Source organism: Dermacentor andersoni, chromosome 1 (genome assembly GCF_023375885.2).
Source record: "Dermacentor andersoni chromosome 1, qqDerAnde1_hic_scaffold, whole genome shotgun sequence".
Taxonomy (NCBI): domain Eukaryota; kingdom Metazoa; phylum Arthropoda; class Arachnida; order Ixodida; family Ixodidae; genus Dermacentor; species Dermacentor andersoni.
In genome coordinates this window covers 317,731,472-317,748,649 of record NC_092814.1, presented here as the reverse complement: position 1 = coordinate 317,748,649, position 17,178 = coordinate 317,731,472, and the positions used below count along the sequence as shown (strand labels likewise).

The 17,178-nt window shown below is 47.0% G+C and overlaps 1 protein-coding gene across 1 annotated transcript in view; it reads left to right on the top strand.

Annotated features, from left to right (window-relative positions):
• Window positions 1-2,163: 2,163 nt before the first annotated feature.
• The window catches only part of LOC126548137 (cytochrome P450 3A24-like), a 104,883-nt gene continuing 89,868 nt past the window's right edge, over window positions 2,164-17,178 (top strand). Inside the window, exon 1 of the mRNA XM_050196253.3 lies at window positions 2,164-2,290. Coding sequence (XP_050052210.1) covers window positions 2,235-2,290 — 56 coding nt within the window. The 5' untranslated portion in view covers window positions 2,164-2,234. The remainder of the gene's footprint in view (window positions 2,291-17,178) is intronic.

Here is a 17,178-nt window from a genome sequence, read left to right as displayed (position 1 = left end):
CAAGGCGTTACGCATTCTTCGCGGCGCTGATCCAAGCACCCTCAAACACCACACCGTCGTCTGGTTTCCCGCCCACCTGGGTCGGATCCCGGGCGCCCCGCCCAACCTCAACGAGACAGCCCACGACGCTGCGCGTGCGCTTACCGACCGCGCCGTCACCCCCGGGCAACCACGTCTCGATGAGTTGGAGGCGAACAGGGACGCCCCAGTAACCTACAATGAAATAACCAAACACTTCTACTTGGGACGACGTCTCTTTCCGCCCCCGCACCCCAAACTAAACAGGCCACAGGCGCTAACGCTACGCTTATTACAGACAGATACCTATCCGAACCCCGCCACCTTACACATCATCTATCCGGACGTCTACCCAGACGATGCGTGCCCCTCGTGCGGGGTCACGGCGACACTCGCACACATGCTCTGGGAGTGCAGAAACGCTTCGCCCGACTCTACCTCCGACAAGTGGGAGAAGACGATACGAAGCCCGCTCCTACAAGATCAGCAATGGGCCGTCCAGCAGGCTCGCGCAGCGGCCGCCAGGTACTCCCTGTCGGTCCCTGCGTGGGAGACGCCCACTGCGCGCTGACGTGCGTCCTGCAGGACTTCTATTAAAGTTTTTCCAATCCAATCCAATCCAGCTGTCTTCATTAAACGTTGCCAGTCCTCTTTGAAGACACGTGACAATATGAACAAATAAATTAGACGGGAAAATGTGTGCGATAACACAAAGGGCAGTGCCTTGCTATTTGAGACTCGAGCCGGTTGCCTAAAGACAAATACATACCGGAGGAAATATTCGGAACTAGATGAGGCATGTGTATGCTGCAGCGAAAGTCCGAAGACCCCTTGGTACATCCTAATGGCATGCGAAGGGATTCACCAAGTGACAACCGTTGGTAGCATACACCTTCCAGAAGCGCTAGGGTTTAAAGTGGACGGAAGCACCAATCAGTGCGCAGTCGAGATAAGCATGAGACGTTTACGCTATTGGTGAAAAAAGAGCAGGGGAAAGATCGATACGACCGTAGCCCACAGTCTTAGCTAGCGGTATAAGGTATATTTTGAAGCAAAAAAAGGACATTAAGGAGATATATACAAAAATGCTAGATAAAAAAGATGTACAGCATGCCTGATTCAATCAAGCTGGCTAGGCGACTCTTTTCTCACCGCCCCGTTTCAAAGGAAATGCTTTAGGTTATCATCATCATCATCATCATCATCATCGTCATCATCATCATCGTCATTATCATCATCTAATGGTGCTCCTTCATACTTTCATCGGCGTGCACTTCCGTTCACCACCTCCAGGCGCCGTCCTCCTTCGGCACTCGCTACCTTCGCGGTTTCAAACGTCGTATCGCCTATTTCACTGGCGAGCCAGGTAGGCTAGCGCGCAAAATTTGTTAAAGCGCATATCCGGCAGGCATTATACCAAATCATGACCGGCTGCTTACAGCTATGCCTGAAGACCACATTCTACCTGTACTAACAAATAGAACAGAAACTTGGAGGTTAACAAACAAGCTTGAACAGACGTTAAGGCGTTACGTTATGGGACCATAAAACAGCGGTGTGGATTAAAGCGTACACCGGAGTAGCCGATATTCTAATTCCAATAAGGAGAAAGTAATTGAGGTGGGCAGGCTGCGTAATGCGTAGGAGAGAAAACCGGTGGCATATTGGAGTTATAGAATGGGTTTCAATGGATGGGAAGCGCGATGGACGACAGATAATTAGATGGTGCGAAGAAGTTAGGAAATTTACAGGCATAAAATGAGGTCAGTGGGCAGAGGACTGGGCAATTGGGGATCGCTGAGAGAGGCCTTCGTACTGCAGCGGACATAAATAAGCTGATGATTATGACAAAGAACACGATCAAGATGAAGAAGACAAAATATACACCCCATTTTGCAGCCGAAACGTTCAAACTGTTGCTGAACGTGTGTCCTGACACGGATGCCAGTAAACAACCGCACGTGGAATTACCTTTGCCCGCCCCAGGAAAACGCGCTCGTATGTTGACTATGAAATGCGCGAGAAACAATCGCGGCTGGATACGCGTGCAAACTCGTTGAGCGTATGCTGACCTCCCGCTCCGAAGCGGCGACCTTGCTCTCCTCCGTCCTCCTCCTTTCCTCCTCGGCCGTGCATGCTGTTAAGCGTATAAGGGGGCGTCGCGCAGCGGGCAGGTAACCTGTGCTGCAGCGGCCGATTCTCGTCTGCGTGGGAACATGGTTAACTGGCTGTGCGTGGCACTAGCAGTCGCCACCCTGGTAGCTTGGTACATGTGAGTACCCTCTATAGTTGCGAGCGTTTTACGTCTCGCGACCTACCAGTTCTCAGTGTCTGGCATTTCAGGGATATTCAGCCATTTCCGCACTGAAATGGTCGAGTTTAAGTTCGCAGGCACGTCTACGCATTGGAGAGAGGGGAACAGTGCCGGCAGTTGGGGCGAGTTAGTTGATTACGGCGCGAAAAACATCGACACAAGCGGAGAAGAAAATACGCGATGTGACAACACGGACGTCATTTACAATTTGGCTCGTTCTAATTTTAGTCATGTTAGCAAGCATTTTTTTAGCAATTTTCGTCCCTCATACTGTCTTAGCCAGTGTAGAAGGGAAATTGTGTACCACGTGCGACCCTTTGCACATGATCGCTTATGTTAGCCTGAGTATCTATCTATCTATCTATCTATCTATCTATCTATCTATCTATCTATCTATCTATCTATCTATCTATCTATCTATCTATCTATCTATCTATCTATCTATCTATCTATCTATCTATCTATCTATCTATCTATCTATCTATCTATCTATCTAGAGATAAGGCGTTAATTCACAACCGCTATTGAGCGCTTGTCCTGAAGTTTCATTTTCCGCATGATTCTGGTGTTCTCACATTATTGTTCTTACGTTAATTAGTATAAAGTGTAAAAAGTGACACGGCATGGCCTAGCTCTAGGTCATGCAATCTATCTTATACAGCATAACGAGGATCACTAGCCCTTCTGTTCAAGGGCAGGCCATCAAAAGCACTTCGGACGAGGTTCTATTTATTCTCAACAAGTACAGTCGCGCTTTATGCACAGTACGAGCTGTACGGCGCAGCTTATAAGATAGCCGAGGTCTAGTGCGTCTAACTTCGCATAAACCGGATCAATGTGGTGTAAGGGCCGGGGTGGCCATTACACTAGCCATCACTTGCGCTTGGGGTCAACCATACGAAACCTTTGTCTTGTGTCCGATGTGCTCCGCCCCTGCGTCTCCATTGGACGCCCACCATTTACTTTGGACATGCGCGGGGACAAATATAGTTCGCAAAAGTGTGCTCAAAAGTGTAAACTTTAACAGTTATTAAGTTAAAGACTATGCAAGATGAACTATGGACAACGCATGTTATATGTCAGTGTTGCAGTATCTCTATTAAACGGGCCTGTATTCTTACATTTAGCTAGATTATGATGTTATGCCACGTGGCAAACCAAGCACAATAATAATACAGCGACAGCAGTTCATGCTTCACAAAGCTTCAGAACTTCAAACGCTTGCATTTGTTCAGAATGGAAGCATTTGAGACATAGCGGTATTTTGGAGGAAAGTGGGTTTTTATGAATATAACTCGAATGATTAAATATCACCAATATTTGTATTGCTTTAATAATTTTGTTTGGTGTAGTTAAAAGCAGCCAGCATATTGATGGTGCAGTAGAGAGAGAGAGAGAGAAAGGCAAAGGAAAGACAGGGAGGTTAACCAGAGATTATCTCCGGTTGGCTACCCTGTACTGGGGGAGGGGCAAGGGGATTCGATAGGTGAGAGAGAGAAAGATTTTAAAAAAGAAAAATAACTACACACACACGCACTTACACACAAACTGTTTCTGTGGGCACTGTCACGCAGCCCGCAAAGGCGTTCCTAGTGTTATGCAGTGTCACCGTACAATCCTGCGTCACACAGTGAAGTCACAATCTGTCAGAAAGTCCAGTGTCTTTTAAATGCCGCAGCAGCGCCTTCATAGCCGATCGCACTGATATTCGCGTAGGCCAGTTCCCAAGGATCTTGTTTTCTGTCATTAGGCGCTTGTCCAGTTTGTCTAGGGCGGCTGAGAGGACTGATCTTCGCTGGTTGAAACGCGACCACTGACAAAGAAGGTGCGCGATTGTTTCATTGTGACCGCAGAAGTCACCAAGTGGGTTGTTGGACATTCCGATAAGAAAGGAGTACGCATTTGGATATGATACTCCAAGCCATAGACGAACTAGAAGGGTGCAGTCGCGTCGTGGAAGCTCGGGCGGAATACGGAGTTGTAAATTAGGGTCCAGGGTGCAGTAGGCTTCTTATAAAGCAAGTATGAAAGCTTCGACAGGTTATCCTGGCGCAAATCAATTTTGTGAGCTTAAACGCATGTGTCCAACCATGCACTTCTGCCTTTAGAACCGATTCTCCTACATAATACAAGAAGCACTTCAGCGCTACTGCATATCACACAAGGTGTGCGAGAACAATGTGCGCGCTCCCGATTAGATTTCTGAGCGTTTGTGGCATCAGGCTCGGTTTCCTGGTATCATCAGGGAAAAAAGAAAAGCGCCTTAGGGGAAGCATTGGATATATTTTCAGTACTTTGTAACATATCGATTAGCGCGAACATGTATGTTAAAACGAAAAGTACTGAAGTATTAAGATGAAGGTTTTACTGCGTATATTTTTGCTGTCTATTGTTAAGACCAAAAGAAGAAAATACTGTGATTTTTTGACAATTAATGCTGACATATGTACAGTCACGTGACATCTGAGCTCCGACGCAGCACCCGTTGTGGAACTGCCCCTGGACTACAGGGCTACATTGAACCACGAAATACTGGTTTGATAAATACCAGTAATCGTAAAGTGTTTAGCTCTTGAATTTTTGGCATGTCGGCTGCGCTGTGCAGTGTTGGGGGCCCTTTTTACCACGAGCACTATGTTTCAGCTAATATTTCAAGCAACTGTGCGCAATTTTTTTCTTTTTTGGGTGAGCTTTCTTTAGCGTCTATAGCCACTGTTCCAAGGTTATCGCTTGGCTCAAGACGCGCCTGCATGTATTTCAAATATCCATAATGTTGTCACGGGTTCAATAGCAAATGAGCGTTATATTATCAGACTGCGGGCATGCAGCCAATGCTTGCATACATTCTCCATCACATTTGAGCGCCCGAGTTCGCGCTGCAATCTACGAGCATTCCAATCTGATGAACCGATGCGTTGATCCCTAGATCAGGTTCAGAGGTAGCACTGCTTTGTGAGTAGCCATGGCATTTGAGTGATTTTTTTTTCTAACGCACCATGCTAGGATTCCGCCGCAATCTCTCCGCACAGGAGGTATTGCTTCAGCGCTAAAGACTAGATCGTAGACGACACTACCAGCTCCACTAAGGCAATGCTCGGCCTAGACATTAAAAAGACTTTTGACAACGTCAAACACGAAGCGATCTTAAAAACAGTAAAAACATTAGGGCTAGGCCAATGCAATTACGCTAGAGATTTTCTTGCGGGCAGGGGCGCTCGCGTTGTCGTCGGTGACGAGGAATCGTCGGAATTTGAGACGGGTCCGTCGGGCACACCGCAAGGGCCCGTCATATCACCATTACTCTTTAATTTAGTTCCATTCGGTATTCCCGAGAAATTAACAGAAGTAGAAGGATTGCATCACAGTCTCTACGCAGATTACATCACCCTCTGGGTTCCCGGGGGAGGATGTGACGGTCACGTCGAGCGAACGCTACAGGCGGCAGTAGATGCGATCTGGGGATTACTTGCGAGGAACGTGGCTCGAGTGCTCGGCGACCAAGTCCGAACTCTTAATCTACAAACCCACGAGCAGAGGGCGTAAAACCCTGCGCGACAAGGGGCGGGAATACTCCAAAATACGCATTATATCGGCAGACGCTACTCCCATACTGCACGTAGACAAATTTAGAATCCCGGGGTTACACCTGCAGGCAAATGGCCATAACGGAGAGGAGGTGCGAAGACTTCGTCGTTCGGTCGATGACACGATCCGACTCTTGCGTCGCATCACGAACAGACGTTAACGTAGGCGTTCGCGATAAGCCGCATAACGTACGTTGCCCCCTACCTGAAGTGGATAGGGTCTGAAAAATAAAAGCATGGTCGAGTGCATGATACGAAAGGCTTTCAAGAGGGCAGTCGGCGTTCCACTCAACGCGAGGCACGATTCAAATCCACAGCACTGAGTGTGCGGAGGAGGCAGCCCTTTCCCGGGCCATTGCCTCTTCCAGCTGCAAGATTATCGTCAGCGACTCCAAGTCAGCTGTTCGTAATTTCTCTAAAGGGCGTATCTCCCCCGAGGCTTATAACATCCTGAAACGAAATTCATATCGGCGCCTCGCCATGATTATCTGGGCACCGGCGCATTCTTCATTGCCCGGAATTGAAGAGGCTCACTACACCACGCAAGACTTTTCCCGCCACGCTTTTGGCCACGAAGGCCTGGCATCGGTGAAGGATCGGATGGTTTCTTTCCACGAGATCACTACCCACTATCGCCTGAGCAGGAAGCATTACCTTCCAGGCGACAAATCGCTAAGTAAGGGACAAGACATCACGTGGCGGAGATTGCACACGGGCACCTTCGCCAACTTAAAGCTGTATTCCAGAATTTATCCTAAGGAATACTCTGAAATCTGCCCCTGGTGCCACGACAAATAAGCAGACATTAATCATATAATATGGGCCTGCCCGGCCAACCCCCAGCCACGAGGGCTCGCAATTTTAAATACCAAGGATTGGGAGGCTGCTCTGCTCAGCTCGGACCCAGACAAACAACATCGGATCGTCCAGCGGGCTGAAGAGGCCGCAAGAGCCTGTGGGCCCCTGGTTGCTCAGTGAACTTTTGATCCTTGTTGCCAATAAAGTTTTACAAACGAACGAACAAACGAACTATAAATAACAGAAATCATAAACAGATTTAAATGTGCAAATACGAACATAGCGCATAATATAGTGCACAAGGAAGTTTAGTAAACACAATATAAATGACATGTGACCAAAAAAAAAGAAAAAAAAACAGCAAGAAAAAAGCCAAAAAGAAAAACAAGCTAGCCAAACATTCAATGCATAGTGCTCGGAAAATAATGGACAAGAGAAGCAGTGCTGCAACCTGTTGCAAATAAGTAGTACGAGGTATCCCTAATACTTTAATCGGCACAAAGGAAATGAGATCAAAGCGACTTTTGAAATTCCTTTAATGAGACTGATTGCAGGACTGTGGGGCGAAGGGAATTCCATTCTTCTATTTTGCTAGGAAATAATGAATATTTAAAGCAATTTTTCTCGCGCTGTCATTGGTTCGAAGTTTTCTTTACAGAGGTGCGAGAGGAAAGTAGTTTTAAGGCCTGCATTAAAGCAATTACAGTGTAATTGATACAAGAATTTTAATCTCGCGATTCTTCTGCGTTCAGCAAGCTCAGAAAGTTGAAGATCAGTCAACAAATTTGTGACAGAATATGTGTGTCTGTATCTCGCTAATATTCATCCCGCCACTGTTCTCTGAACTTTTTCAATCTTGTCCATAAAAGATTTTTCGTGCGGATCCTATATAACGTTACTCTAACGAGGAATGCTCAAGGATTGCATACGCAGTTAACTTTGCCTTCAGAGAAGCATGCTCTAACTTTCTTCAAAGAAACCACAGTTTTCTCTCAGCGTTCGAGCAAATGTCATTAATGCGTGTTTTACAGCTTAGATCTGAAGATCTTGTTACGATAAGGTATTTAAAAGGGTTACCTTGTGTTAGATGATGTCCGTCCATATCATAGTCAAAAACTAACGTTTTTAGTTCCCTAAGTAAGCTGTATGTATGATGTCTTGCTTAAATTAATTTCCATTTTATTTTTCGCGCACCAGGCCGCGACAACCTACAGCGAACAATTTAGCGCGATTTGGACCTGGCAGTGTTTTACATCTGAGTAAATTAAACAATCATCCGCAAATGAACCTACGGTAATATTACGAGGAATCGCCTCTGCAACATCATTTATGTAGCACAGAAAGAGAACTGGACCCAGAACAGTTGATGTTGCATTGTCTTTTCACGCGCTATAAGCCTCACGATGTCTTACCACAAAGCCCAAATCACTGCATTACAGCATTTCCTTTCTAGTATTGTGCCTGTGTGTTTCACGTCTTCCTTTCGTCATTGTTTTTTCACGCCCTATAAGCCTCACGATGTCTTACCTACAAGCCCAAATCACTGCATTGCTGCATTGTTCAACTTCCACAAATTGCGTTTTGTTCGACAGGTACCTTTTTGTGCTTCCCACAATTTTAACTTCTAAATCTAAAAGTTTTACTATCAGTCCTTCATAAGAAACATGATCAAATGTCTCAGACATATCAAAGCAAACTGGGTCAATTTGTCATATTTCGGTAAATGATTTTGCATAGTCATGTACTGCTTCTTCGAGCTGAGTAACCGTTGATAGTTCCCTTCTATAGCCATGCTGTTTGGGAAAAAGAAGATGAGAATATTCAAAGTAATGAAATAAACTTCTTGATATAATATTTTGAAAGATCCTACAAGTACATGTGATATAAGTTGGTCTGTAGTTCAATCTTACGTCTATTTGCACATTTAAGAAGAGGTACTACGGGAGCGTTTCGCCAGCCATATGGTAATGTATGTTGCGAAAGTGATGGATTAAAAATTACCATAAGTACTCTGAGACACATTCTGCGTAGCGCCGTAAATTTTTAATTTTTTTTTTTTTCATTGCACTGCTGAGCTCGAGGTCTTGGGTTGGATGCCGGCCACAGCGGTCGCATTTCGATGCGCACGGATACGCTATCAAAACTAAGTGGTCAAAACGAATCCACAGCCACCCACTACGGCGTGTTTCACAATTATATCAAAGCTTTCACCTGGGAAACACCAGGAATAGAATTTGTGCCCGTGAAACACGCGACACTTAGAGCATAGCGACAGCGGTGAACCTAAACTAGCGGGTTAAGCAGGTTAAGCGCGCCTGCTATTTATACGTGACTCAGCTTACATTTGCGAGTAATCTGCAGTGCTTGGGTACATTCGACAATCTAAAGCACTATTCGGGTCACGCGCGCAGTCTGATTAGACGAGACTCTTTCGCTATGAAATCGACAGCAACAGCAACAGAATTCTATATAAATTTGATCGTCTCTTTCCTGCGACTTCGGCGTAAAGGTCGATGACGCGTACATGTGTTCTCGCTTACCCGCGTACTACGCAATGTGAAGAATATTACGTAGGCACGCATTCATTCATTTCCTTTCGTTTATTTGAAATGTTTCAGCCGCGTCTTGGCCCGTCCCGTGTTGTGGGCGTGGGCCATTGTACCACCCGCATCCTGGCCAAACCCCGTTGTGGGTGTATGTAATTGTGTGGAAGTCGTCGTCATTACAAACGACACGAGGACGCGCTCGCTTCTTGGCCGATCCCCCGGTGTTGTGCACGAATGTGCCATAGTATGGAAAGCATCGTCATCAATACGCGGCGATATATCTCAAAGAGCTATTTGGCGTTGGAGCGAGAGACCGAGCACATAAAACAATAAGCAAAACAGTGAGTAGTCATCATGTCGCAGTCCCAGCAATTTGGCTAAGCAACCTTTTATGTACGTGGCCTGAGGCCTTGGCAAAAACAAGTGCAGCTTAGCAGGCTTTTTGCTACGATGCTTCCCGACTTCATGGCCGTCCCGGAGACGAAGTTAGAGATCGAGGAACAGACCTCTATGTCTTACTATAATGTCTGCCTTTACCAGGCTGCAGGTTTATCCACGGACTGCAGCTTGTTTGTGAAAACGAGCTTACCGTGTTCAGAATTAGCTGCCATGTAACGTTGACAGTGAACGCAGGCGTATACGCTGCGATTTTGTGTTAAATCGAGTGACGTGGATAATCACCACCTATATGCATGTAACAATGTTAGAAAACGAATTAAAATCTTTGAAAATGTGTTTAGCCTAATTGACTGTCATCGGTGCACTGTACCAATGGGGGACTTCCAGTGATCAGAGTGATCTGAGTGATTAACTGGACAGGAGTGGCGTAGTTTTGTCGCATGTTGTAGAGAATGCAGGTCGCATTGACACTGACGCTTCAGGTCAAGCAACTACGTAAACTCGAATTCAGGGGAGCTCTTACGCTATCCTTTACCGCATCTACGTGTAGTCATCACTTCTCTCTCTCGTGGACCGCCCTGTAGTACTCAACCTGTTTCGTCCTCTGACCGCTGCATGGTTGTTGCAAAGATTGATGCGAAATGTCTAACTCATTTTCGACCACAGTGGGTACTTTCCAGAGGTTCATGCAACAGCTATAGAGATTGCCAAAGATAAGAGACACTCCTAAAACGCCTCTTTAACTTTTATGAGTTGCCATGCGAAATGACCGCCACGTACGTTCATCAGCGACATCGAGAATTCGAAATGTCAACGTAAAGACATGATTGGGTCCGCTACACAGGGGCACATATTCAATCTCGGAACATGCGGACATTGCCTTCTGAGCAAGCGACACGTGAAGCTTTGCTTGAGGAACGTAGTCGCGCACTGTCTACGACAATTCCAGAGATATACCGCAATGAAAGTATAGTAACCGATACAAGTGAAATTATTTCACAGTTCGAAAGGTATTATAATTAATTGTTTAGCGCTACTCCGGATGATCATGATGAACTCAAATTTAGTTTCGTGTCTCTAGTAAGCACTGTGCAGTGAAATGAATGTACAGCCATAAGAAGCCACATTACGACACAGGAAATTGAGCTAGCCATTAATAAACATCCTTCTTCGAAAACTTCCGGCCCTGTTGCAATCTCAGCTAAATTTTACAAAGCTTTCGAAAGAATTCGTCGAGATAAAGATACTTGGCAGGAGTGGTGATACGTTAGCAAGAGAAATATCACATAAAAGAAAGAGGCACGAGTTGTATTAGTGACACGTCTGTTTTTCTGTTTGAAAACGAGTTGCAAATGTTAAAAACGTCACTGTTCTCGCTCTAGGCAACACTGATGTACGCATGCGCATTTGTTCATTCTCCCTGCCCTGCTGTAAGAATAAAATCAGTTGAAGTTTAGCGCTCAATCTGTCGTTTCGTACTCTTCCTTCCCGAGTCCTTATTTTCCTTTTTTGGCGCAACAATGTATTCACGAGGATGGGGGCGAAGCACGCCGTCTCCTGTCGCAAGCAGGGCTCCGGGGGGAGGGTATGAAGGTGGGGGGCGCGTTCTACGCCGGGCGGCCCGGGTGCCCGCGCGCGCCCACCCGGGCCGCTGTATCTTGAAAGTCATCTGCGAGGGGGATAGAGTCCTCCGCACGCTGTGTTTTCGCGGCTTAGTCAGGGTGCGGAAACTAATATATGGGGGCGAGCTCCACCACTGGAAAAGCTGGCGCCACCGTCGGCGTGACGTGGCATGAGGGATCACGTGGACACAGCGACCGCGTCGGCTGCTTCGGAAGCGCCGAAGCGAGCTGAAAACGAAAGCTTAAAGTCCCACCTGCGTCGCCGTTTTGATTAAGTGGTGAGGCTTTACCGCCTTGGGTGTCCACTTGGCAACATCTGAAACTACTGCAATAGGTCGTGGCTGCCTTTGGAGGCGTGCAGCATGGTAGGCTATTGCTCGGTGCCACAGCGCCGGACGTACGCAACGGAAGCCCGGTGTCAGCCTTATTCACACGTAGCCGCAGGACAAGAAGCTGCGTGAAGCTTGGCTGGCGAAACTTAGAACCGGCAGACAGCCATCGGCTACAACTCTGGTATGCAGCAAGGACAAACGCGAGGAAGATTTCTGCTACGGCACCCGGACTGCGCAATGTTCGGTGAGTATCAGAAAACGCGCACTGAGACGCTCGCCCGCGCCCGCTGCCCAGCTAATGTCAGGACGGTTTGGTCTATGAACTTGTTGATGCTAGATACTGGCAAGTTCACTGGAACGGAGAGGGAGCGGTAAGATGCACATTAAAGAAAGGCATGGCATATGGTCATGTTTGTGTTATGAATTAATGCACTGGATTACAAAAAAGAAGAGGGATATCGCACGCTGAGAGGACCGATAAACATACAGTGCGACGCAAGTGGAGAAATAATATTGAAATGTCCAAGAATTTAGAAGACAAAAGAAAAATGAATCGTCGCGAAGGCACATCACAGTCGCCGTAGGCGTCGGAGTCTCTATAACTAAATTATTTTTGAACAGTTCTGATAGCGACCACGCAACAATGGTTGCTAGTGTACTGTCAAATGCTCATATGCTGCGGCCTAAAGCTCACGTGCGAGAACGCGCTCACAGCGAGAGCAAAACATTGTGCGCGGACATGCATGCAGATGCGCAGTCGGTCGCTGCGAACCCGTGCGATCGCTGCAATGAGGCTTCATTCTGCTATGCCCCATTTGTTTGCACAGACAACCCACCATAGGAACATATTTCACGTAGTTCACTTTCAACGTTTGCCTACCTTTCACGCAAGAAGCCGGTTCGGGAGACTCCATCGCGGTGACCGCGCATAGTGGCGGTCACTGTACGTATTCGGTAAAGAATCTGTAAACGATTCTGTGCTTTCAGTTTGCCCAAGATTATTATAACGACGGTCAAAAACTTCCCTCGTTTTGAGAGTATCTACATAAATGTCAAGGAGGGCTGCCGTGTGGTGTTTTTATTTAACGCCGTAAGCGAAACCTATGAGGAGCGCGCCGCAAATTCCCTCATTCTACGCAAGGGAGGCGCGTCCGACAGATGGCAACTCCGTAACTCCTCGCCCGCAATACCTCCCTTCGGACACTCGGTCCCATGCCGATACGCGTTGGTCGCGCAGCTTCCACCACTGGCGGTTGCCGGATATCTAACAGGAAATAATTCGCAAACAAAACAATGGCCCCATGACGTCACTGATGAAGTCAGAAGGTAGAGGGAGAGGGCGCGCCGCCGGGTGGAGGAGGCTTGCCGCGAAGCCCAACGTTTATAGATACACTTCAGTTTCAAAACTATCCGCCGCGCCCATTGAGAGCACCCGGCTCGCTGCGGTTCCTGCCACCGCGGCGCTGCCGTCGAGGGTTGAGCTATAGATGCAAGCGTCGCTTGCGTAGCGAGCTCCTAAAATACCTGTTCTTCAGCAGCTGCCTTTCGTTTTTCAAAATTTTCTGCGAGTTCAGCATTCAAGTTAAAGTTTGAACATTGTTGTTAACTTCGTTGGAAGACGTTAGTATGTTCACGCGTACGCGTACTAGCGCTGGTATTCTTACTGGGAGTTTTCCACGTTAGACAAGACTAATACGATGCACGCACGAAGCTAAGATAAACGACACGAGACAATCGGATAATAAAATTCAAAACGTAAAGAATATTATTTACATACTGCAGGAAGCAACTATGTTGTCCAACTTTAAACAAGTTTCGCGTTCTTTTCTGTGTGCTTTCATGCACAGTCATTCTCTTGACACTTCCTTCGTGCAAATAAATGCGTTCAAGTAACTAAATAAAAATTAATCACTTTACCAGATAATTCATTACAGTGCTGTGAACAGCCAACTGTGTTGGTGCCATTTTCAATAAGACTATAAGGAACTTTCCAAAAAGGATCACCAAATGCAGCTTCTTTGCTTGCTTGACTTACTGTCTTCTCAACGGTACTTATGCATGCAAATAATTTTCTGGATGAATATACAAGGCAACCAAAAACACGAGCGTGCCCAATGACTAGCAGTGCTTCTGCAGGAAGAGCATCCTGGGAACCAACTGCATCTTTTTTGCAATCTGCACAATCTGCAGTTGTGTTAACGTTAAATGCCATATCCCGTGCAGCTTCTTCTGGCGCCCACACGATATCGGTGGGATCATGGGGCAAATTGCAGATTGGGAAGTCACAGGCTCTTGCATGTCTATAAGCACTTGCTCTCTTTTCTGTGACCGCAGCCTTTTATGCTCAGAAGGCAGATAACTGGGCAAGTTTGGGAATTGCGTCGGAACGGCACCGACGCGATTCACGGCCTTACGACGGCTCACGGCCTTACGTGGACGGTGTAAAATTGCGGGATGGAAATCCCCCGCCGGCGCGTCGAACTCGTGGACGGCGCGATAGAGAGTGCGCGTTGTATGCGTGCTGCAAACAAAATGGCAGCAACTGTGAAACGTGCATTACATCCCTGATGCAGCAACTGGGAAGAGCAGCTGCCGTCGCTTAGGTCCTAGGGTTTCCGGCAGAAACTACTTTTCCTTTCTGTGACAGCGCGTTTTTTTTTTTTTTTTTTTTGGGGGGGGGGGCTCTAAAATTATCATGACTGCTTGAACGACGAGACAGCAAGTGCTATTTCGTGCGACCTGCGGAGGCTGGCGATTTTCGGGGAAGCCACCGTCGGAAAGGCGCCACCGTGTCTGCTGCGACGACTCCCTTTGAAAGGACGAAATCTGCCTGGCCCGCTGCGATGACTCACTTTGTGAAAACAACGATGCGCCGAGTCAACAGGACATCGGCGCCACCATGGCTGCGGCGGCGACTCGTTTTGAAAGGACAACAATACGTCAGTCCCCAGTCCGGCGGCGCCACCATGGCTAGGGGCGGGCGGCGGAGCAAGTATTGTTAGTGTGTACGGCGTCCCCGGCACGGTCTGTATGGAGCAGGGGAGCTCCTGGAAGATATTATGCGGTGCCGTCTCACGCAGCTGAGAAGTCGTCAGTGAATGGGCAGACGCGGCGGCCATTGTCTGCAGAGTGGACTCTGGGATAAAGAGGCGCCTGCTCGGGGCAGCACCGTGTCTGCGCAACCTTCTCACTTTGGTGTGGTCAGTGCAGCCTGTGCGGAAGTGAGTACGTAAACCCTCCACTCAAAGGCGGGTCGGCTACGATGTCTTTCGACGCTCCGAATTGGTCGACGATTGAACGGCCGTTTTCCCTCACCTAGGGATCTAGGGAGGACAGAGTAGGTATAAGCAGCCGTAGCGCGGTTGCTGAGGGTGCGTTCCTCTTTCAGTCATGCTAGACTGATGAACTATAACGTTCTTATGTAGATACTGTAAATAAATCCCATGTTCCTCGTTCTCGATGAGAACAAGTCGCTCCCTTCAACAACGTAAGTTGGACGACGGCATGGGCCAGCTACCATCTATTTCATGCCCGACCCCAAACATCACAGTGCTGGACTATACGGAGCCTGCGATCGTGCGGCGGTACTACGGGAACAAATGGTTACCTGTATTTGTATAATCTTCGTGCTCGGTGTGGCGTTCTTGCGGCTTTATTGATTACGTTCTCTAGCACTCATATTTTCCCAACACAGCACGACATGTTGTACTCGCCTATGTCGGTAAATATTGGGGATTGCCCTTTTACATAATAGTTTGTTGAAAATGATCACTTTGTAAAGTCGCAAAGCCGTCTGAAGTCATAGAGACGAAGTTTAGGGAAATGCATGTACTTACCATGAATCACATGCTGGTTGAACCGCCGTGCTCGAAGATCCCGTAGACACAAGCGCCACAACACCCACAAGTAATTTGCGTAGAAAACTCCTTGTTTTGGGGACCAACTAAATCAATCAAGCTTTGGCGGGAACCGGACATCTTTGTGTGTGAGAAAATAACAATTAATGCAGGGTCATTGTTATCGCTGTTATGTTATCGCTCCACGCAAGACACACTCGCGGTACCCGAAGTTTGTGGAGAGTTAGCGCAAATTCGGTACCGACAGAGACATCTCTAATCAGATTGCACGCGCCACGCGAGTGGTGTCCAACAATCGCAATTACGCGAGCACCCGCTATTGCAATGGAACGCTCGGCGACGCACGTGTAAAATACAGACCGACCAGACCACTGAGATTCGACACGGCAACCACCGATTGTGCTAACCGCTATAGTCACATAACTGTTGCTTTGCTTTCTCAACACAATTTGCCCAACGAAAAGTTTGCGTCTTTATTTAATTTTGTGGCAGTGTTCCTGCCTCTTCACCGTCCTTATAAAATACCATCCTCATACGAGGTCAACGCCTTGTCGCAACTTCCGGAAACGTCTCCTTGACTTGACGCTCGTTCGCAGCTCTATTTATTTCGTTGTGCCACATGTTAGTATATGTATTTAATGTTTCGGAGCTTTATGGAAATGAAGTCCTATTTTTACCGTCCTCGGTATTTTCTCGAAATTTATATTTATACGTCAAACCAACGGCACGGCGTTTCCTCAAGTGTAGACAAATCGAATCGACCTTATGTCGTGGCTTGCGTGCATGCAGCTGGAGTTGTCAGGTGCATGTGAGGCCAATATAGTTTGCGTGATGCAGCATCGCTCCTATTTTTTCTATGAGGATTGAAAAAAATTACGCGCGCTCTTCAGGTGAAATTATTTAATAGGTGGATTACTACATCACCAACATAGTTATGTCCACTCAGCTAATTCTTAATGTTTATGCAATGTTTCAAATGCTGAACATATTAGGCCTGGTTAGAATATAGTTTCTTCCACTTTGCAGGCATCCTCATGTTAGCGCCACTTTACAGAGATCACCAGAATCTTCTAAAAATTGTTTCCGCGTTCCTCATAGCTTGGGCGATCTCGTATTGGGCATGCAAGGCTTTCGGAAAAATACTGATTGCGACATGAATGTACATACGTCGTAGCGCATACGAGGGTTTAAAGTGGTGCTTAGTCTCAGCATTTCTGCTGAGCAGGTAAAACTTCACTACTTCCCTGCTTCCTTCAATTGTGCAATCTCGATCTTGCGGCCCTAAAGTAATCACTAGAAGCCTATTAAGAGAAGTTTCTAAGTTATCTTAAATCTTGAGATTTGTCGTGCAAGTGAAGTCTGCGTCTTCGGGTAATTTGCCTGAATAGATCGGACTGTGCTCGACATGCCACACTCGATTTCTGAAGGTGTCAGAAATTAAAAAAAAAAAAGCAACAACGTTGTGCACACAAATACCAGAGTGGGCAAAGAGCCTGGGCCTGTTTTCCGGCATCACAGAAGTTGCACAGCTTATACGGTGCCGTCCCTTGTTGAAGAAACACAGAGCACATGAGTCAGCGTAACGACAATTATTCTTTTATTTAATTACAAGATAAAAATAGGCAAATAAATAATGCGGTCTATATGACGCCGCTTGAGGAGGGGCTTGAGGAGTCTTTGGGCCTTCGGGTCGAGCATTAGTCGTAGA